At 41.3% G+C, this 22,588-nt stretch overlaps 1 protein-coding gene and 1 non-coding gene across 15 annotated transcripts in view; one reads left to right on the forward strand and one right to left on the reverse strand.

Moving 5' to 3' along the window:
- CCDC18 (coiled-coil domain containing 18) overlaps positions 1–22,588 on the forward strand; it is a 174,360-nt gene that overhangs the window by 106,839 nt on the left and 44,933 nt on the right. For 5 of the 14 annotated variants that reach the window (XM_062191757.1, XM_062191753.1, XM_062191758.1 and 2 more), the window contains exons 28-29: positions 6,926–7,393; positions 21,753–22,027. In XM_062191757.1, coding sequence (XP_062047741.1) covers positions 6,926–7,393; positions 21,753–21,839 — 555 coding nt within the window. In that variant the 3' untranslated portion in view covers positions 21,840–22,027. Of the gene's footprint in view, positions 1–6,925; positions 7,394–11,480; positions 11,538–12,301; positions 12,965–21,734; positions 22,030–22,588 lie in introns of those variants that run through there. The other 9 variants (XM_062191761.1, XM_062191763.1, XM_062191762.1 and 6 more) reach the window with 9 other exon arrangements.
- On the reverse strand, positions 3,688–3,820 carry LOC133761308 (small nucleolar RNA SNORA16B/SNORA16A family). Its single transcript, XR_009866111.1, has one exon. It is a non-coding gene; the product is annotated as a small nucleolar RNA SNORA16B/SNORA16A family (small nucleolar RNA).

Genomic DNA, 22,588 nt, shown 5'->3' on the forward strand with positions numbered 1-22,588 from the left:
GGCTGGAGCTGAGCCATTTCAAATCCTGGAGAAAGGAGCTTCTTCAGGGTCTCTAACACAGGTGTAGGGGCCCAAGTACTTGGGCCATCTTCTACTGCTTTTCCCAGGTCATAGCAGAGAGCTGGATCAGAAGTGGAGTAGTCGGGACTTGAACCAGTGGCCATTTGGGATGCTGGCACTATAGGCAGTGGCTTTACCTGCTAATTCACTGTACCAGCCCCTCTTTCATTTCTAATATTTTTGATTTCTCTTCAAAAATTCTGTCTCATGGAAAAATTTTTCCTCCATGTCACGTATGGATTTCTTTGACTTATGAATTTGTTTCTCGTTGCTTCTGAGTAATCCTATGATTACTCTTTTGTATTTCTTTTCAGGCATTTCATTAATCTCTTCATCTTCTCATTCTAATATTGAAGTATTGTTGTATTTCTTTGGGGGGTCATGTTTTCTTATCCTTATTTCTTGAATTTCTGCATTTATTTTTAGGCAATTATGGAAATACTTATTTATATTCTCTTTGATGGATTTTTTTTTTTTTTTTGACAGGCAGAGTAGACAGTGAGAGAGAGAGAAAGGTTTTCCTTTTGCCGTTGGTTCAACCCCCAATGGCCACTATGGCCAGCGCGCTGCTGCCACACACCGCGCTGATCCGAATGCAGGAGCCAGGTGCTTATCCTGGTCTCCCATGGGGTGCAGGGCCGAAGCACTTGGGTCATCCTCCACTACACTCCCTGGCCATAGCAGAGAGCTGGCCTGGAAGAGGGGCAACCGGGACAGAATCCGGTGCCCCGACCAGGACTAGAACCTGGTGTGCTGGCACCGCAAGGCGGAGGATTAGCCTGTTGAGCCACGGCGCCAGCCTCTTTGATGGATTTTATCAATGAACTATGCCTCTGTGGCTTGGTGAAGTGTCTGCTCTTTGAATGAACACCCAGTGGCATCTTCTGTGTATGGCTAGGGAGCTCTGGTCAGTGCTAAGTATCCAGCGTTAACACCCAAGTTGGACGTGGTAGATATCCTCTATTGTCAGCAGAGGGGAGGGTATGATCACCTCTGTGAGAGTAATCACACCCTCACCTCCTCTCTTCCAAGGTGTTCAATGCCAGAGCAATGGATGCATTACTCACCCTCGCTGCCTCATGAACCACACAAGGGATCTGTGCAGTCCTCAGTGTGAGCAAAGATCCCTCTGCAATGACCCACCCCTGGCAATCACGGAACTCTGAGCGTGTTTGCCCAGATGTCCGCCTATATCCTGTGCCCTATCGTTCAGTCACAGAGTTCCCACATTCACAGCACACAATGCTCCCACAGCCACAGGGTGCAGCGGATCCACTCCACTATGCTAGCCTGTCCCATCCATGGAGACATGAGAGATGTTTCCTGAGCCAGCTGCCTGTGAATGCGCCACTGTGGCAGTTTGAGCCCTGGAGCCTGTGACATCTTGAGAGGATAGGGGCACTTCACAGTCCTACATGGGTGCCCAGCCCACTTGTCTCTCCCATCCACAATCAAAGTCAGTGAGCAGTGCAGATTTTTCCCTCTGGGAAAATCTCCTGATCACACACATGCAGAAGGGATGCTGCAGCCACTACCAGCATCAAAATGGCACCTTATCCCTGCCAGTTGCTGGGTATCCTTGTCAGGGGTTGGTGAGAAAGTAATGTGCCTTTACTTTCACTGGATGAGGCAGGTACCCTGTCCCCCGATTAGGGCTACAGGCCAGACTCAAAAAGTGTGGTCTGCAAGCCTCTTCCTCTGGTAATATCACCAGTGGCACAGGCTGCTGCAGTCTGCTCCCACCTCTCTTCAAAGCTGGCGTATGCTTCAGCTCGCAGCGGCCAGGGTGCTGTGTGGTATCCACACTCACGGCTGCACGGCTGCACCTTCCACACTGGTCCACAGCATCCCTTTTCCATCTGGAAAGTTTCCACTGCAGATTTCTCTCCAGCTCTCCCCTAGGAATGTACTTTCTGCACTTTTTGTCTACTTTTTTCCCCGTTGTCTAAAGCAGTACATCTTTTCCCTCTTCAGCCATCTTGGAATTCCCAGAAGAAATAATTTATAAATGTTTAAATGCAAACTTATGTAATCATAATGTTTACTTTAGAGTTTTCTGCACTCTATGTGTACCCAAAAAATAAAAACATTTTTGAAAGTTAGTAAAGTTGCTTTAAAAATTTAAAGTAGAGGGGCTGGGATTGTGGTGTAGCAGGTAAACAAATCAGTCTTTTTTAAAAAATTAAAAATTGTGAAGTAGAAATACATTATTCTACAAAATTTTTTACTGGATTTGAATATAGATGTTTTAAAAATAACCTGTTGCTACTAATATTCACCTCTGTTGTGTAAGTATGTAAGCATAAAGATTAAAAATTAACATTGGCCCAAAACTGCCAATATGGGGAAAGTTATCAGAGAAGTCTTTGAAAAAGAATAAAAAGACAGTTGTAAAACAGTTTTATGGGGCTGGCACTCTGGTGTCGCAGGTAAAGCTGACACCTGCAGTGCCAGCATCCCGAATGACCACTGGTTCAAGTCCCAGCTGCTCCATTTCCGATCCAGCTCTCTGCTATGGCCTGGGAAAGCAGTAGAAGGTGGCTCAAGTCCTTGGACCCCTGCCCACGTAGGAGACCTGGAAGAAGCTCCTAGTTGCTGGCTTTGGATCGGCGTGGCTTCAGCCATTGCGGTCAATTGGGGAGTGAACCAGTGGGTGGAAGTCTCTCTCTCTCTTTCTCTCTCTCTCTCTCTTCCTCTCTTCCTCTCTCTCTCTCTCTTTCTCTCTTTGTGTAACTCTGACTTTCAAATAAATAAATAAATCTAAAAAAATTGTTTAATAAAAAACAATTATATGCCAAAATGGAAGTTATAAAAAGGAAAAGAGTCAATTAAATAATACCTTAGAAATATTTTTAGTTTTATTCTAAGCTGAGCAGTTAAATTCTTCTTGTAATATTGTTGATATTTACAGTACTAGAGGAAAGCTGAATAGACATAATCTGAAATTATATTTAGGCTGAGCACTATTAATACTCAACTAATAACACTATTAGACATTAAGGGTAGGAGCCAGCACTGTAGCACAGCGGGTTTTAAAGCCATGGCCTGCAGCACTAGCATTCCAAGGAGTATTGTTTTGAGTCCTGGCTGCTCCACTTCCTATCTGGTTCCCTACTAATGGGCACAGGAAAGCAGCAGAAGATGGCTTAAGTGCTCAGACCCCTGTACCTACTTGGGAAACCCAGAAGAAGCTCTAGGCTCCTGGCTTCAGCCTGACCCAGCCCCAGTTGTTGCTGCCATTTAGGGTGTGAACCAGCAAGTGGAAGGTATCTCTGTTTCTCCTTCTGTCTCTCTGTAACTCTGCCTTTCAAATAAATAAATACATTTATTTATTATTTTTTAAAAATTTTTATTGAACACAGCTGTCCACCTGCTCCCTTTTCCTGGCCTGTCCAGCTTTTGGTCCTTACCCTGATGCCCTAGTGTTGAAGCAGCGACCTAAAGAATCGCCTCTGGACAAATGTTCCCAGGACAAACTTCCACTCCCCTGCTGCCCCCCCCCAACCACCACAGCTACCCAATCTGGCCAGCTGTTTTCTGAGGCCTCGCTGACCCCTCCATGTAAGACCCTGCATCTCTGGCAGCCTGTGGGATGCACTTTAACCGTGCTTTCCGGCTCTACCCAAGGACTGTCTTTTCCTGAAATGTTGCAGATCAGTTAGAGCAAACAGAACGGCGACCGCCAGGGAAAACTCACTCTGGGCTCCTTTTTGACCACAACTGCTATGTGGAAGCAATTGCAGCTTCGATAAGGGCTGCATAAATAAATAAATTTAGAAAACAACAACAACAACACAGGTAGGCATTTAGCCAATTGGTAAAGATGCTGCTTGAAATGCTTGCCTCCCATTTCAGAGTGCCTGGATTCAAGTCCCACCCATCTCCCTGCTCTAGCTTCTCACTGATGTCTAAATACAAAGAGTCTGCATTGTACCAATTGTCACATAAGTTATATCTGTTCACTTGCCAGATACAACCAATGAAATAAGATTTTTAAGATTTATTTATTTATTTGAAAGTTACAGGGAGAGAGGGAGAGGCAGAAATCAATCTTCCATCCACTGGTTCACTCCCACAATGTTCAGAACTGGGCCAGGCTGAATCCAGGAGCCAGAAGATTCATCTTGGTCTCATGTAGGTGGATAAGACCCAAACACTTGGGCCATCTTCCAGTGTTTACCCCAGGACATTAGCAGGGAGCTAGGTCTGAAGTGAAGCAGTTGGACACGAACCAGTGCCCTATGAGATGCCTGTGTTGTAGGCAGCAGCTTTACCTAGTACACAACAATGCTGACCCCTTACTATTTTATTTTGTTGTAAGAATGTAAAAGTAAGGTCTACTACAATAAATTGGTATTCTATCTAGTCATTCATGATTTTTATTTAGTAGTATAAAGATAAGAAAGAACTGAAATCATGTATGTTAAATTTTTATATTGTAATGCAGTGTGGTTATGACAGTTTTATTTGTAAACATGGTATTTTAGAAAAGTAACTGATTTAGAAGCCAGACTCAAGAATAGAAGTTTTCAGGGTCAGGCACTATAGCACAGCAGAGTAAGCCGCTTCTTAGGATGCTCACATCACATATTGGAGTGCCAGTTCAAGTCTCAGCTACTCTGCTTCCAACCAGCTTTCTCAGATATATTCTGGGAATGAGCTTGAATCCTTACCACACATTGTAGGAGACCCAGAAGGAGTTCCAGGTTCCTGGCTTCAACCTGGCCTAGCCCTGGCTGTGAAGGGCACTTGGGGAATGAACTAGCAGATGGAAGATCCCTCTCACACTTTCTCTCTTCCTCTCTTTCTGTCTCTCTTTCTTTCTTTTTTTTTTTAACTTTTATTTAATAAATATAAATTTCCAAAGTACAGCTTTTGGATTACAGTGGCTTTTTTCCCCCTATAACCTCCCTCCCACCTGCAACCATCCCATCTCCCGCTCCCTCTCCCATCCCATTCACATCAAGATTCATTCTCAATTATCTTTATGTACAGAAGATCAATTTAGTATATACTAAGTAAAGATTTCAACAGTTTGCACCCACACAGAAACACAAAGTGTAAAGTACTGTTTGAGTACTAGTTATAGCATTAATTTACATTGTACAACACATTAAGGACAGAGCTCCTACATGAGGAGTAAGTGCACAGTGACTCCTGTTGTTGATTTAACAATTGACACTCTTGTTTATGGCATCAGTAATCACCTTAGGCTCTTGTCATGTGTTGCAAAGGCTATGGAAGCCTTCTGAGTTCTCCAACTCTGATCTTATTTAGATAAGGTCATAGTCAAAGTGGAAGTTCTCTCCTCCTTTCAGAGAAAGGTACCTCCTTCTTTGATGGCCCGTTCTTTCTGCTGGGGTCTCACTCACAGAGATCTTTCATTTAGGCCTTTTTTTTTTTTTTTTTTCCAGAGTGTCTTGGCTTTCCATGCCTGAAATACTCTGTCTTTCAAATAGATGAAGATGAAGAAGCATTAAAAAGGGAAAAAACTATCAGAATAAAAATAACAGATTTAGAAACATGTATGTTATATCTGGAAAAAAATAAAAGGACCATGCATTTGAACAGGAAACTGCCATTTTATTTAGCTTTTAAAATTAGAATATTAGCTCTTCATTTTTTTAGGCTTTATAGTTTGTCAGTGTATGTAATCTTATTCCTAGAATCCCAAAGTTAAATCAGAGTAATTGATGGGGCCGACGATGTGGTATAACAGGTTAAGCTGCCACCTGCAGCACCAGCATCCCATATGGGTACCAGTTTGAGTCCCAGCTGCTCCACTTCTGATCTAGTTCCCTGCTAATGCACCTGGGAAAGCAGCATTAGATAACCCAAGTGCTTGGACCTCTGCACACATGTGAGAGACCCAGATGAAACTCCAGGCTCCTGGCTTCAGTCTGGCCCATTCCAGCCATTTCTCTGTAATTCCACTTTTCAAATAAATAAATCTTTAAAAAAAAGAGTACTCAAATGAAAGACATGGAAATATAATAGAAATGAAATTTATATTTAATAAGGACTGATTTTAAATATTAGTAAATTTGTAAAATTTCTAATGAAGTAAAGCTTTCCTATAATGAGGACATATAAAGCAGAACAGCTAATACACATTTATTTCTGATAGAAATTCTGAAGGGTGGATTTTTTTGCATATTTACATTAACAAAAGATAATCCCTATACTTTTACAGAGAAGATTTTAGGTGTAAGATTTCAATCTTTGGCCCGTGCCACGGCTCACTAGGCTAATCCTCCGCCTGCGGCGCCGGCACACCAGGTTCTAGTCCCGGTTGGGGCGCCGGATTCTGTCCCGGTTGCCCCTTTTCCTGTCCAGCTCTCTGCTGTGGCCCGGGAAGGCAGTGGAGGATGGCCCAAGTGCTTGGGCCCTGCACCCCATGGGAGACCAGGAGAAGCACCTGGCTCCTGCCTTGGGATCAGTGCGGTGCGCCGGCCACAGTGCACCGGCTGCGGCGGCCATTGGAGGGTGAACCAACGGCAAAAGGAAGACCTTTCTCTCTCTCTCTCTCACTGTCCACTCTGCCAAAAAAAAAAAAAAATTTTTCAATCTTGAATAAAAATTGATTTCATTATTAATTAAATCTATAAGGAAAGTCAATTTTAATGGTTAGGATAGTTTAAACATATTTCAAATTAACATATATAATTGTCCAAAATGAAGCTATCTTAAATAAATAGTAAAGGGTTTAAACAGAGCTTAGAAAATTCAAGAGCTGTATATGGAATTCTTGCTGTGGAGTTAAGATCCCCTTAGGTCAATCGATTAGTCTGTGATTTTTCTAAGTGTTTCATTAATTTAACAAAAATGTATTGAATACTTACCATGTACCGATTTTTTTTTACAGGAATCAGAATTAACCAGACTACAAGCAAAAATTTCTGAAAATGACAGAGCAGAAGACATCAAGTTTCTATCATCCCCATTTACACCTACAACAGATGTTACATCCAGTGTTCAAGATCCAAAGTTTGCTAAACATTCTCATACTTCTTTTATCAAGTACAGAAAGCTACGTCGCTCTATTAGTGCCAGTGACCTTAGTTTCAAAACCCATGGTGATGAAGATCTTTCTGAAGAATTACTACAGGACTTAAAGAAAATGCAGTTAGCTCAGCCTTCAGCATTAGAAGAAAGCCACAAGGATCTGACTTACACTCAGGCCGATTCATTTAAACCTCTCACATTTAACCTGGAAGAAGATAATTCTGAGAGTAATGACTTTAGTACTCTTAGTGGAATGCTAAGATACATAAACAAAGAAGTGAGACTATTAAAAAAGTCTTCTATGCAAGGAGGTGCTGGTGTATCTCAGGTATGTATCTCATTACATTATAAGTTGTAATAATTTGTCTTCAGTGACTATTACTTTTTACTTGGAGGAAAATTCATAGGCAGGCTGAACATCCCTTATTAGAATTGCTTGGGACCTGAAGTATTTTCAAATCTCATATTTTTTTTAATTGGGGGATATTTACATATACATAATGAGATATCTCAGAGATGGAACCCAAGTCTAAACATGAAATTCTCTCCTCCCCTTTTCTTCCTCCCTCCCTCCCTGTGGCATTCTGCCTTTTAAGTAAATGAAAGTGAATAGACATTAAAAAAAAAAAAAAAAGAAAAAAAAAAGAAAGAAGTCAGAGTAAGTCAACTCCTTGTGTCTTTAATTTTTGACCCTAGAATACTTCTTTACTGTATGTTTATCTTCCCTTGGTTTCTGTGTTTTCTCTTTAAGAGAAAGAAGATTTATTATCCCTTTACTTTTTCGGTAAGAACCTCTAGGACAAGTGCTTTCAAGTACTTAAAAATTCACATTAAAAAAACTTGATTGTCAAGTGGTAGCAATTTACAGTGACTTACCAAACTTATATGTCCTTTTCCATTTGTGATATTTTATTTACAGTAATAATTGCATCATTAATTTTTGATAGGCCACTTGTATTTCTTTTGTACTTGCTATATGTTTTTGCAGTAGAGTTTTCATTCAGTTGAATTTATAAAGTAGAAAGTAGAAATGCAAACAAATTAGTACCAACACTAAATCCTTGATTACTTATTTCTAACTGGTTGACTATATATCAATTACAGAATGAAAAGTGTGAGCTAAATATAAAATCCCTTCACCTAATAGACTGCCCAAGATTAGATATCTGTTATTCTTGCTTTTTTTAATCCAAATTTAAGTTTCTGTTGTTATTTTTAAAAGGTATATTTATTTATTTTAAAGAGACATAGATAAAGATACAGATCTTCTATCCACTGTTTCATTCTCCAATTGGTTACAATGGGCAGGGTTAGGCCAGGCCAAAACCAGAAGCCTAGAACTCCATTTGGGTCTCCCCCATGGGTGACAGGAGCCCAAGCACTTGAGCTATCTTCCATTGCTTTCCCAGGTACATTAGCAGGGAGCTAGATTGGAAGTAGAGCAGCCAGGATTCAAACCAGGTTCCATGTGGAGCTGCTATGCTTGCTTCTGTACTTGCTTTCAGAATGTCTACAAGGCTGAGACAAATTATAGGGAAATCATTCAAATTGTAACGCCATCTCAGTGAAATCTTGGCTGAGAAAGCCTGATAAAATCTAGTGCGTTAAGCCGCCATCTGCAACAGCAGCATCCAATATGTGTGCCAGAACATGGGAGATCCAGATGGTGCTCCAGACTCCTGGCTTTGGCCTGGCCCAGCCCCAGCCAGTGTGGCCATTTGAGGAGTGAACCAGTAGTTGGAAGATCTCTCTGTCTCTCCCTATCTCTCTGTATCTTTGACTTTCAAATAAATAAATAAATAAATCTTCATTTTAAAAACTAGTGCTTAAAATTATAATTGTATTTACTCTCTATCACTTCTTCAGTCATTTGTTTCATTCAAGAAATATTTATTGAATGTCTACTATACACTAGGCATAGAAGTATAGAAATAAAAGTGACCTACCTGGAGGTTACATTTTGGTGGAGGAGATGCCACTTGGGGAGGGCCAGTGTTGTGGCATAGTGGGTTAAGCCATGGCCTGCATGTGCTGGCAGACTCTTGTCTGCTCCACTTCCGAGCTAGCTCCCTGCTGATGGCTGGTGAAAGCCGCTCAGGACAACCCAAGTGTTTGGGCCCCACAACCACATGGGAGACCTGGAAGAGCTCCTACCTCTGGGCTTTGGCCTGGCCTAGTCCTGCCCATTGCAAACATTTGGGGAGTAAACCAGCAGATGGAAGACTTTATGTCTCTCTTTTCTCTTTCCCTCTTTCTCTGTAACTCTGCCTTTCAAATAAATAAATCTTCAAAACAAAACAAAACAGATGTCTCTTGAGACACCTGCCTTCCATATCAGAGTGTCTGAGTTTGAGTTCTGTCTCCACTTCTGATTTCAGCCTGGGGACAGCAAATGATGGCTCAAGTACTTGGGTCCTTGCTACCCATGTAGAAGACTCAGATTGATTCCAGGCTCCTGGCTTCAGCTTGACCCAGCCCCAGCTGTTGTGGGCATTTAGAATGCCCACAGATGGGGATCCCTGCAGATGGAAGATCAGTCTCTCTTCCCCTCCCTCCCTCTGCCTCTGCCTCTCCCTTTCCCTCTCTCTTTTCTATTCAAATAAAATGAAAATTAAAAAATAAAAATTTCAAAAAAAACAGCAGTTCATCCACTTTTGGGAGGAAGGATAGCAGAATATGTGGGTACAGAAATATATAGAGTAGAAAGTTAAGTGGTGGGAGAAGACTTTATTGATTGATTGCCTTTATTTTCTTAGTGAAATAAGAACCAGAAATATTAACTAAGTTAGAATAAGATATTGGAGATTTAAGAGCAAAGAATGTGAGAGTAGGCATTTAACCTGGTGGTTAAGACACCCGTGCCCCATATCGAAGTACCTGTATTTGATTGCCTATTCCAGCTTCTGACTCCAGCAGACCCTGGGAGACAGTGGTGATGGCTGAAGTAATTGGGTTTCTGCCATCCACCTGGGAGATCTGGATTATATTTCTAGCTCTGGCCCAGCCCCTGGGATGTGGGCATTTAGGGACTGAATCAGCAGATGAGAGGTCACTTTGTCTCTCCTCTCTGCCTCTCAAATAAATATATTAGGAATTTTTTTTTTTTTTTGACAGGCAGAGTGGACAGTGAGAGAGAGAGACAGAGAGAAAGGTCTTCCTTTTGCCGTTGGTTCACCCTCCAATGGCCGCCGCGGTAGCGCGCTGCGGCCAGCGCACCGTGCTGTTCCGATGGCAGGAGCCAGGTGCTTCTCCTGGTCTCTCATGGGGTGCAGGACCCAAGGACTTGGGCCATCCTCCACTGCACTCCCTAGCCACAGCAGAGAGCTGGCCTGGAAGAGGGGCAACCGGGACAGGATCGGTGCCCCGACCGGGACTAGAACCCGGTGTGCCGGAATTTTAAAAAGAGCAAGGTATATGACATAGTTATCTTGAAGAGTAGAAAGTATAAATACACTAAGGAAATCTAGTAGAATTATCAGCCAGATAGTCTTTTGTTTGCTTTGTCTTTTTCTTTGAGAGAAAGAACAGCTTCCATCTACTCGTCCACTTCCCACAGTGCCCGAGATGCTCTGGACTGGGCTAAGCTGAAGCTAGAACTGGAAACACAATCCAAGTCTCCCATGGGTTGGCAAGAACCCAATTACCTGAGCCATCATTGTTGCTTTCCATTGTTGCTTTCCATGGTCTGCCCTAACAGGAAGGTGGAGTCAGCAGCCAGAGCTGGATATTGGACCCAGGTGCTCCAGTGTGAGACACAAGCAGGGTATCTTAACTCCCTGGCCAAACAGAGAGATGTTTTTGTCTTTCATTTTGACTTTTTATGTTTTTTGTAATTATCTTTTTTTTTAAAAAAAGATTTACTTATTTATTTGAAAGGCAGAGTTACAGAGGGAGAGAGAGATGTTCCATCTACTAGTTCACTCCCCCAAATGGCTGCAACAGTCAGGGCTTGACCAGGCCAAAGCCAGGAGCCAGGCACTCTATCCTGGTCTCCCACATGGGTGACAGGGACCCAAATATTTGGGCTGTTGTCTGCTGTCTTCCAGGAGCATTAGCAGGGGGTTAGATCAAAAAAGGAGGAGCCAGGTCTCAAACCAGCACTCTAACACAGGATACTGGTGTTATGGTTTAACCTGCTATGTCACATGCTGGCTCCTAAATATCTTAGTTTTATGTCCCCTGGTTTGAGTTTTAAATTCTCTAGTTTAACTTTGTACTCCTACCCCTTATCCCACCAAACCAAAATTACTTTTTATATCTGTGTGGTCCACTATTAACTTGTTATGATTCATTTTTCAGTTTACTAAGAATTTTGCATGCTTGCTTTAAATTATGCTCCTGATTATTACAGTGGATTTTAATGCTGTCAATAGAAAAATATTTCCGTTACTAATCTATTATTTACATTATTATAGGGAGAAAATTTATAATTAAAAGAAGATGTTGATGTGATGGAAAATGGAATTTTGGTAGTATGCTGCATTTATTATTTTTGTAGCTCATACTTCATAGAAACAGTTATTTTATTGCTTTTGAATAAATTTTATATTTTAATATTTTTAAAGAAAATCCTTTTTTCTAAAAATAGTTATATTAAGAGTGAAAATTAGTTTTATTATTTTTGGTTTAAACTTACCATTTTATTTGAGTTTGTTATGTAAAACTCATTGCTAAAAATGCCTAAGTACATTGAATAACTCAAATTTCCAGACTACCATATTTTTCACTGATTTTCTAGTAATACTTATTTTACAAGTTAATAATAGAAATTTAAAAGCCATGTGACAGGCTCATAATTGTAATGACTGACTTTTATTGACTGTATTTTCAGAAACTATTCTAGGCATGTAATATTAGCTCATTTAATCTTCATAACAACCCTATGAAGTAGATACCTTATTTTTGTTTTACAGGTAGAATTATTTATTATAATGATAAAAGTTATGATTTGTTGTATCAAGAAATGAACTTTGAATTAGTTACTCCATTTATACATGATTGGCTTTATGGTAGAATAAAAATAGTACCACACAATTAGTAAAGCATATTTAAGCCTTCTAAATCTTGGGGTGAGCATTTAGCCTAATGGTTAAGACACACCTGTGTCCTGCCATCAGGGTATCTGGGTTTGATTCCCAGCTCTGTCTTCTGACTCCTTCCTGCTGTTGCAGACCTGGGGAGTCAGTGATGATGGCTCAAGTAATTGATTTCTTTTTTTATTTTATTTATTTGACAGGCAGAGTGACAGAGGTAGAGACAGAGAGGGAGGTCTTCCATCCATTGGTTCACTCCCCAGATGGCTGCAACGGCTGGAGCTGCGCCGATCCAAAGCCAGGAGCCAGGAGCTTCTTCCGGGTCCCCCACGTGGTACAGGAGCCCAAGGACTTGGGCCATCCTCTACTGCTTTCATAGCAGAGAGCTGGATTGGAAGAGGAGCAGCCAGGACTAGAACCGGTGCCCATATGAGAAGCCGGCGCTTCAGGCTAGGGCGTTAACTCACTGAGCCACAGCGCCGGCCCCATGGAAGACCTGAATATTGTTCCTGGCTTTAGCCCAGCCCAAATTTCAGGTACCTGGGGAGAGAACCAGCGCATGGGAGCTCTCACTCTTTGTCTTGCACTTGCTCTCACCATCTCCCTCATTCTGCCCTTCAAGTAGATGAAAATAAACATTAAAAAACATCAAAGTCATCAGAATCTGATTGCTAGCAAATCATTCTTTCTGCTAAATGTGGAGAAACTATTCTGGTTCAGCTCTGCATACCTGTGGCCATACCAGGGTGTGTTTGATCTGAAATCTTTTGTTCTAGCATCTCTGTCTCTACATCAACCTGGTGTCCTTTCAGTTCTCATACTCTCTGATCTCGGGTGATGTTTTTCCACATTATTGAAAAGTTTTTACCTTTACCATTTTCTGCCAATATTCTTGTAAAGAGGTGATTTGCCAAAGTGGTTAAGAATGAACTTTGGGGGTCGGGTGTTTGGTGCAGCTGTTAGGGGGCTGTTTGGGACATGTACCCCATATCAGAGTACCTGGGTTCAAACCCTGGCTCTGTTCCTAATTACTGCTTCCTGCTAATATGCACTATGGGAAGGCAGCAAGTAGTTGAGTTCCTGCCACCCATGTAGAAGACCTGAATTGAATTCATGGCTCATGGCTCCTTGCTTGGCTCTGGCCTAGCCCTGGGTGTTATGGATATTTGAGGAGTGAATCACCAGATGAGAGATCTCTGTTTCTCTACTTTTGAAATAAATATAAATAAATAAATAAAGCTTTTTAAAAATCTTTAAAAAAAAAAGAATATGGGCTTTGAGGAAGTAAACTTAGACATCCAGCCATGATGGAATAAATGGTATTAGTATTCCCTTTATCCTATACAATTATAAAACTGGATAAAATATGCAAGGTGGCTCTTTCTGAATATTTAACTACAGGAAGCACAAGACTGTTAATCTCCAATAGAAGTTAAATATTCATGGATGGCCACACTATTTGCCTAGATGCTCAGATTAGGGTTATACTCCCCATTTATAGTTGTAATACCAAAAGTAACCCCAAAGTTGAATGGTGATCATGCTGAACTGAGGAGGCTACTCTGGTGGCTTTAATTTGTGGACAGAAACCAAAAATGAAGAAGCTTTGCAGAGAGTATAACCATGGAAGACTAAGGTTTCTCTCACATCCTTTGCGAAGAGCAGAACTTACATATGGTGGGTGAAATTTGCAAGACTTAATAATACTACTATGGGTCTAAAAAATAAGATGCCAACAGTTGCACAGTGCTGGGATATGTTGGTGTTTTGGCCCAGCCATGGAACAGGATACTTGCTGAGCATCTCTATATGCAATTGAAATCCATTAAAGCCAAATTTTAGAAATAAGACCAAGCTATAATGGCTACACCATAGAACTAAGTCAAAACCAAAAAATATAACCAAGCCTGAGAAAATTATCTGTCTATAATTTGATTCAATCATTTTTAAAGGAAGATATCATAATCCAGAATTGCTATTATATTTTAGTAATAATATCCAACATACACTAGACAGATGAAAAAATAGAAGAATATGACTCATAACCTAAAGAAAAGATAGCCAATAGAAACTAGCCCCAAGATGACCCCTAGATGTTAGAATTAGCCAACAAGGACTATTAAAATATGTAACAACTGCAAGTATCTTCAAGGGTTTAAAGGAGAAGATGAACATCATGAGTAAACAGATAGGGAAGAATCTTAGCAGGCAAATAAAAACTGTTATTTAAAAAAAATGGAGGCCGGCGCTGCGGCTCAACAGGCTAATCCTCCGCCTTGCGGCGCCGGCACACCGGGTTCTAGTCCTGGTCGGGGCACTGGATTCTGTCCCGGTTGCCCCTCTTCCTGTCCAGCTTTCTGCTATGGCCGGGGAGTGTAGTGGAGGATGGCCCAAGTCCTTGGGCCCTGCACCCCATGGGAGACCAGGAGAAGCACCTGGCTCCTGCCATCGGATCAGCGCGGTGCGCTGGCCGCAGCGCGCTACCGCAGCGGCCATTGGAGGGTGAACCAACGGCAAAAAGGAAGACCTTTCTCTCTGTCTCTCTCTCACTGTCCACTCTGCCTGTCAAAAATAAAATTTAAAAAAAAAAAAAAAGGAAATTCTAGAGCCAAAAGTTTAAATACTTGAAATTTCAAATTCCTGGTATGGGCTTGATAGCAGTTTGGAAATGCCAGAGAAGACGGATGATTAGAAGACAGATAAGTAGAGAATATCCAATCTGAAGAACAGAGAGAAAAATGATTCAGTAGGTATGAAAAGAACATGCAGAATCCATGGAACTGTAGTAAGAGAAGAAGAGAGAAAAAATGGGGAGGAAGAAAAATTTTAGTGTTATGGCTGAAATGCCTCAAATTTGGGGAAAAAATTAGAATTTATAGATTTTTCTTTTTTCTTTCTTTTTTTTTTTTGCTTGCCTGAATCTGTTACTTTTTTTTTTCATTTATTAAACTTTTATTTAATTAATATAAATTTCCAAAGTACAGCTTATGGGTTACAATGGTTTCCCCCCTCCCATAACTTCCCTCCCACCCACAACCCTCCCCTGAATTTATAGATTTTTCTAAGCTCAGTGAACTCCAAGCAGGATAAATACAAAGGAAATCCTACTTAGGCATATAGTAGAGAAAATCCTGAAAACCAAAGATGAAAAATCTTAAGAGAGGCTGGCGCCGTGGCTTAACAGGCTAATCCTCCGCCTTACAGTGCTGGCACACCGGGTTCTAGTCCCGGTCGGGGCGCCGGATTCTGTCCCGGTTGCCCCTCTTCCAGGCCAGCTCTCTGCCATGGCTCAGGAAGGCAGTGGAGGATGGCCCAAGTCCTTGGGCCCTGCACCCGCATGGGAGATCAGGAGAAGCACCTGGCTCCTGGCTTCGGATCAGCAAAATGCGCCGGCTGCAGCGGCCATTGGAGGGTGAACCAACGGCAAAAAGGAAGACCTTTCTCTTTGTCTCTCTCTCACTATCCACTCTGCCTGTAAAAAAAAAAAAAAAAAAAAAAATCTTAAGAGAAAAAAGCCTCATGTTGGGGACATTGATCTAAAATAATTCTGATTTCCACTTGGAAACAGTAAGACATTTAAATATGAAGACACCAATAGATTGAAATATGGAAAAAGATATACCAGGCAAACAATAAGCATAAGAAAGCTGCAGGGGCATATTAATATATGACAAAGTAGACTTCACAAAATGCATTGGACATGAGGAAGGGTGTTTCATAATGATTTTAAATGAATCTGTTCCAAAGGAAGACATACTCCTAGAAGTGTATATACATTTGATGTCAGAACACATCAACTAAAAACTTTCAGGACTAAAGGGAGAAATAGAAAAGACCACAATCAGAGTAGAAGAAGAGTTTAACCTCCATTTTATGGTAATAAAACATGAAAGAGAAAAAAAATCAGTAAGGATATTGAAGATCTGATCACCACCAAGTCATCTGGCTAACTTGACTTACCTGACACTGAAGGATTACTATACCTAACAACTACAGAATATACATTCTTTTCAAGTACACAAGGAATGTTTAGGGACCTGTAGTGGGCTACAATTTACATTACAGTAAATTTCAGAAGACTTAAACTAACATCTTGTTAAAGATTCTCTGATTGCAATATAATTAAAGTATGTATTAATAACAACATACCTAGAAAATCTTCAAATATTAAATCACCCCACTATATAACCCTGAGTCAAAGACTATATATAAAGAGAATTTTAAATTACTTTTAATTTTTTGATATAAAAACACAAGTTAAATTTGTGACGTACAGCTAAAGAGAAATTTATGGTTTTAAATGCTTATATTAGTAAAGAGGAAAGGTTTAAAATCAGTGATCTCAAGCCAGCAGTAAGCCTAGCAGTTAAGATGCCTGTGTCCCATATCATAGCACCTAAGTTCAGTTCCCAGCTCCTAACTCCAGCTTCTCCCAGTGCAGACCCTGGGAGGCAGCAATGATGGCTCAAGTGATTGAGATCCTGCCAGCCATGTGGAAGACCTAGATTGAGTTCCCAGCTCCTGGTCCAATTCCTGACATCACAGGCTTCAGTGAAAAGAAGTTATCACACTCCATCTCTCTCCATGTACCTCTGCCTCCCTCTAAGATAAATTTGAAAATAATTAAAAGTTGTTTTTATTTTTTTAAGCAATGCTTTCCTTTTTTTATTTTTTAAAGTTTTTTTTTACTTATTTGAAAGGCAGTTACAGAGAGTGAGCTCTTCCATCCACTGGTTCACTCCCAAAATGGCCACAATGGCCAGAACTGGGCTGGTACAAAGCCAGGAGCCAAGAGGTTCTTCTGGGTTTCCCATGTGATGCAGGGGCCCAAGTACTTGTGCCATCCTCCACTGCTCTCCCAAGCACATTGGCAGGGAACTGGATTGGAAGTAGAGCAGCCAGGACTTGAACCGGCGCCCATAAGGGTTGCCAGTGCTAAAGGCAGCGGCTCTGCCCACTCTGCCACAGTGTTGGCCCATTTAAAAAAATCAATGACCATGAAACCGGTGCTGTGGCCCAGCAGGTTAAGCTGCCACCTGTAATACTAACATTCCACATGGGCACCAGATGAGTCCTGGCTGCCCCACTTTGGTTCCAGCTCCCTGCTAATTCCTGAGAAAGCAGTGAAAGATGGCAAAAGTCCTTGGGCCCCTGCACCCACATGGGAGACACAGAGGAAGCTCCTGGCACCTGGCTTTGGTCTGGTGCAGCCATGGCCATTGCAGCCATTTGGGGAGTGAACCAGTAGACAGAAGAGAATCCTTTCTCTCTCATCTCTCATCTCTCATCTCTCTCTCCCTCTCTATATATATCTGCCTTTCAAATAAATACATAAATAAATCTTTAAAACAAAAAAGAGAAGAAAACACACCTAAAAGTTGGTGTATTAAAAATACTTGCAGGGACTAGCATTGTTGTAACAGGGGTTTAAGTCACTGCTAGCAACACTAGCATCCATATCAGAGAGCTGGTTCAAGTCCTGGCTGTTCCACTTCCAATCCAGCTTCCTGCTAATGTACCTGGAAAGGCAGCAGAAGATAACCCATGTACTTAGAACCCTGCCACCATGTATTTAGGAGTTCCTGGTTTTTGGCTTTAGCCTGGCCCAGACCTATCTAATGTAGCCATTTGAGAAGTTAACCAGCAGATGAAAAATCTCTCCCTCTCCCCATGTCATTCTGCCTTTCAAATAAATAAAACTTTTACATAAAAAAATAAACTAGTAAAGCTGATCAAGAGAAAAAATTATTATAAATTAAATATTCAGGCCAGCGTCATGGCTCAATAGGCTAATCCTCTGTGCGGCGCCGGCACACCGGGTTCTAGTCCCGGTTGGGGCGCCGGATTCTATCCCTGTTGCCCCTCTTCCAGGCCAGCTCTCTGCTATGGCCCAGGAATGCAGTGGAGGATGGCCCAAGTCCTTGGGCCCTGCACCGGCATGGGAGACCAGGAGAAGCACCTGGCTCCTGCCTTCGGATCAGCGCAATGTGCCGGCCGCGGCGGCCATGGGAGGGTGAACCAACAGCAAAGGAAGACCTTTCTGTCTGTCTCTCTCTCTCACTGTCCATTCTGCCTGTCAAAAAAATTAATTAATTAAATATTCAAATGTTTAAATAAATAGGTATTTTAGATAATAGCTATATTTAATATAAATATATATTACAAATTATCAATATTTAGAATGAAAAAGGAGTGTGACAGAGCTTCTATACATTTACATATATGACTATGGCATATTTAGAAGACCTTTATGCTATTAAATTTGACTTACATGGATGAAATGAAATAATTCCTTGAACAACACAACTTACCAAAGCTAACAGATGAATTTTAAAATCAAATAAGTTTAAAAATCTAAATAGTTTTTATTGTGAAAGAAATTGTATTTGAATTTACAACATTTTCATAAAAGATATTTCAGGCCCAGGTAGCTTTATTGGCAAAGGCTAGCAAACATTTAAGGAAGAAATATAAGTTTTACAGAAACTCTTTCAGAAAATAAAGGAGGGGAAATTTCACAGCTTATTTTATAAGACCAATGTAATCATAATATGAAAACATAACAAGAGTATTACATGCAAAGAAGAGATAGCCCTTGTGAACATAGACCAGAGATTAGCATACTAAATCCCTCAGGCCAAATCTAGCCTGTCCCTGATTTGAAAATAAAATTTGTTTACATATTGTCTATGACTGATTTACACTGTCATAACAGGATTGAGTACTCACAGTTCAGATAGACTGTACAGCTATTACAAAGCCCATAATATTTACTTGGCCAACTCCTAACAGAGCTACTTTTGTACCAATGATTTTTTTTTTGACAGAGTTTAGAGAGAGAGAGAGAGAGAGAGAAGGGTCTTCCTTCTGTTGGTTTACTCCCCAGATGGCTGCTACGGCCAGCGCACTGCGCCAATCTGAAGCCAGGAGCCAGATGCTTCCTCCTGGTCTCCCGTGCGGGTGCAGGGCCCAAGCCCTCGGGCCATCCTCCACTGCCTTCCCAGGCCACAGCAGAGAGCTGGACTGAAAGAGGAGCAACCAGGACGAGAACCCGGGGTGCCGGCACCGCAGGCGGAAGATTAGCCAAGTGAGCCACTGTACCAAATGTTTTTTTAAAAATTAATGCTTTCTCCCCCTGAGATCAGCAATAAGGCAAGGCTGTCTGTTTTCATCACTTCTCTTTATTTTATAGTGGAGGTACTAAACAGTACAATATGGCAAGAGAAAAATAAAAGGCAAACATAAAGGGAGAAGTAAATCTATTTGTAGATAGCATGATTATAAATGTAGAAAATCCTAAGGGATTTTCAGACTACCTACTAGAACTAGTAAGTGATTTTATTAGCAAACTCACAGGATCAATATACAAAATTAAAGATAATTCTAAACAGTAGAAGTTTGACATGGAAGGTAGCAAATGATGGTTCTAGTACTTAGGTCCCTGCCATTCATGTGGGAGATCCTGACTGAGTATTGGACTCTGGACTTCAGCTTGGCTCAGCCCTGTCTGTTGCAGGCATTTGGGGAGTAAACCAGGAGGTGAATGATGTGTGTGTGTGTATGTGTGTGTGGTCTTTCAAATAAATTTTTTAAAAAGTACTTTTTTTAAAAAAAGAACGAAGTTGGAGAACTTGCACAAACTTGTTTCAAGAATTATTTAAAGGATGGAATATCAGTAGAACCAAGAAGACAATTCACAAGTATATCAGTAGGACAGAGTATATGATATATAATTTCTTTACCTATATAATATACAAAAAATATTTTATTTGATTTTCAGCAAGTCAATAAAGTCATTCAATGTTAAAAGTCTTTAACAAATAATGATGGTATGACTAGAAGAAAAAAGACCAATCCCAAGTCTTGCTCCTGACTTTAACTTCATGCTAATATAGACCCTCGGAGACAGCACTGATGGCTCAAGTAGATGAGTCCCTGCCTGCCATGTGGAAGAGTTGATTTGAGTTCCAGGCTGCTAGCTTCAATATGGCTTAGCCCTGGCTGTTGTGGGCTTTTGGAGAGTAAACCAGTGGTTGGAAGGAGGATTGTTTCTCTCGCTCTCTCTCTTTCTCTCTGTCTCTGTCTCTCTCTCTCTTGCATGCATGTTTGTGCGCACTACCTTTCAAATAAAAAAATTTTAAAGATATAAGCAGGCTTTGAAGTTAGATCTCAGTTTGGCCCTGGTTTCTCTCTTACAAGCTACATTACTTTTTTTTTTTTTTTTTTTAAGGGAAAGGGTTTATTGGGGAAAACTCAGTAGACAGGAGGGAAGGGGCGAAGAGGGAAAAAGAGAGAAGGAGACTGTAAGAGAGAGAGAGACAGAGAGGAGAGAGAAGAGAGATGAGAGGAGAGGAGGAGAGGAGCCAAGAGAGAGGAGCCAAGAGAGCATGTGTTCAGGAACAGGCCCTTTTAAAACTTTGCCCGAGGGCGGGCAGGGAAGCAGGAGTAGCGAATCCCATTAGGATGGGGGTGGAGACAAGCTACATTACTTTGGCCCGGTTATTAAATAACTAAGCTTCATTCACTTTAAATGTAAAATAAAAGCAATATCTGTCTTACAAGCTTCTGGTGAGGATTAAATGAGGATAACAAATGTTAAGTATCAGTACACTGTCTGAGTAGACTACATACTCAGTATACAATAGCTGCCATCCTTGAGGCTGTATAGTTCTGTGGTCAAGAGTGAGCTCTGGAACCAGCTTAATTTTGGCCAGTTTGTAGGGTGACTGTGCCGCTAATTTGTGTGTCACTTTGGGCAAGTTACTTAATTTCTCTGTGCCTTTATTTCCTGAACTATAAAATGGAATGATGATACCTACCTCAAATGAGAGTTAAACAAGCCAGTACATGTACAAATAACACCTGGCACATAGCAGGGATCTGTAAATGTTAGCTGTAGCTGTTACTATTATTTATTTTCTTATTCAACCTAGATATGATGATGAATTATTACTTCAGATCTTCCCTTTGCTATTAACCTAAGATTCTCTTGCTATTCCCTTGCTATTAACCTAAGATTTCTGGTTCTTTAGTTATATGGGGAAATTGCTAAATCCATTAACTGTCCTTTTTTTCTCCCCTATCCTTAAGCCATTAAATATTGCTAGAGAAAAGAATATAACCATGCTGGAATGGAATTTTGCACCAAAATCAGTTCTTCACTCTTTTACATAACAGAAGTTTTTGTTTTTTTTAATTTGACAGGTAGAGTTATAGATAGTGAGAGAGAGAGACAGAGAGAAAGATCTTCCTTCCGTTGGTTCACTCCCCAAATGGCCGCTGTGGCTGGCACTGCACCAGCCCAAAGCCAGGAGCCAGGAGCTTCTTCCTGGTCTCCCATGTGAGTGCAGGAGCCCAAGCACTTGGGCCATCCTTCACTGCCTTCCCCGGGCCACAGCAGAGAGCTCGACTGGAAGAGAAGCAATCGGGACTAGAACCTGGCACCCATATGGGATGCCGGCACCGCAGGCAGAGGATTAACCAAGTGAGCCATGGTGCCGGCCCCCATAACAGAGTTTTAACTGGGCCCGTGGCCAGATATTATGTTTCTCAGACCCTTGCCAGCAGAACAGGAGCAGAACTGCTTTGTGCCACTTCAGCTTGAACATCTAAATTTTATATACTTGCTCCTCCAAGGTTTTTCCCTTTCCCTAGAGCTGGAATTGCCCGCAACCCTACAGCAGCCATGCAAATGAGGAAAACACCACAGGCAGAAAAACCAAAAGGAACTTGGATGCCTAAGTGACTCGGAACATCCTCCTTGGACGACTACATGAGTGAGAAATAAACTTGTGTCTTTACTGAAGCCACTGAATCTTGAAGATCTCTCTATAAAGTAGCATAACCTTACTCTAACGTATACTTTGGTTATTTTCTACCATTGCCTGAAAATCCTTCTGTATACCCTCACTGCATTTCTTAAGTTGGATGTGACACCCACATGTAGGCACATAACACATCTAGCAGGGGACTTCACGTCTTTCAAAGAGAGAATGGCAACCATCAGAAAAAATTCCTGCAAGTTTCTGTCCCTAAGTGTACAAACTGAATCTGCATTTAGTTGACCTCTTCGTCATCTCAGTGAAAGCCACCCTTCTAGGTAACCTGTGTTTTGAATTTTTTTGTTTCTTCCAAGATTTTTTCATCAGTTACTTTTTAACTGTATCTCAATCTTCTCCTATATTCTGGCTTTTCCCTGCTACCATGGTCAGAATGTTTGTGCTCGCTCTCGCTTCTTTCTCTCTCCCTCTCTCTCTCTCTCCAAAATTAATATGTTAAGGTCTTAACCTCCAAGGTGATGGTTTGAGGAGGCAGGGCCTTTGAAAATGATTATGTCATAAGAACAGGGCCAACATGAATAGGACCAGTGCGCTTAGAAAGAAGGCCCAAGGAAGACCGCTCACCCCTTCTGCCATGTAAGGACACAGCGGGAATGTACTGCCTGTGAACCAGAGGTGGGCGCTCACCAGACACCAATCAACCAGTGCCTT

This window comes from Lepus europaeus, chromosome 5 (genome assembly GCF_033115175.1).
Source record: "Lepus europaeus isolate LE1 chromosome 5, mLepTim1.pri, whole genome shotgun sequence".
Taxonomy (NCBI): domain Eukaryota; kingdom Metazoa; phylum Chordata; class Mammalia; order Lagomorpha; family Leporidae; genus Lepus; species Lepus europaeus.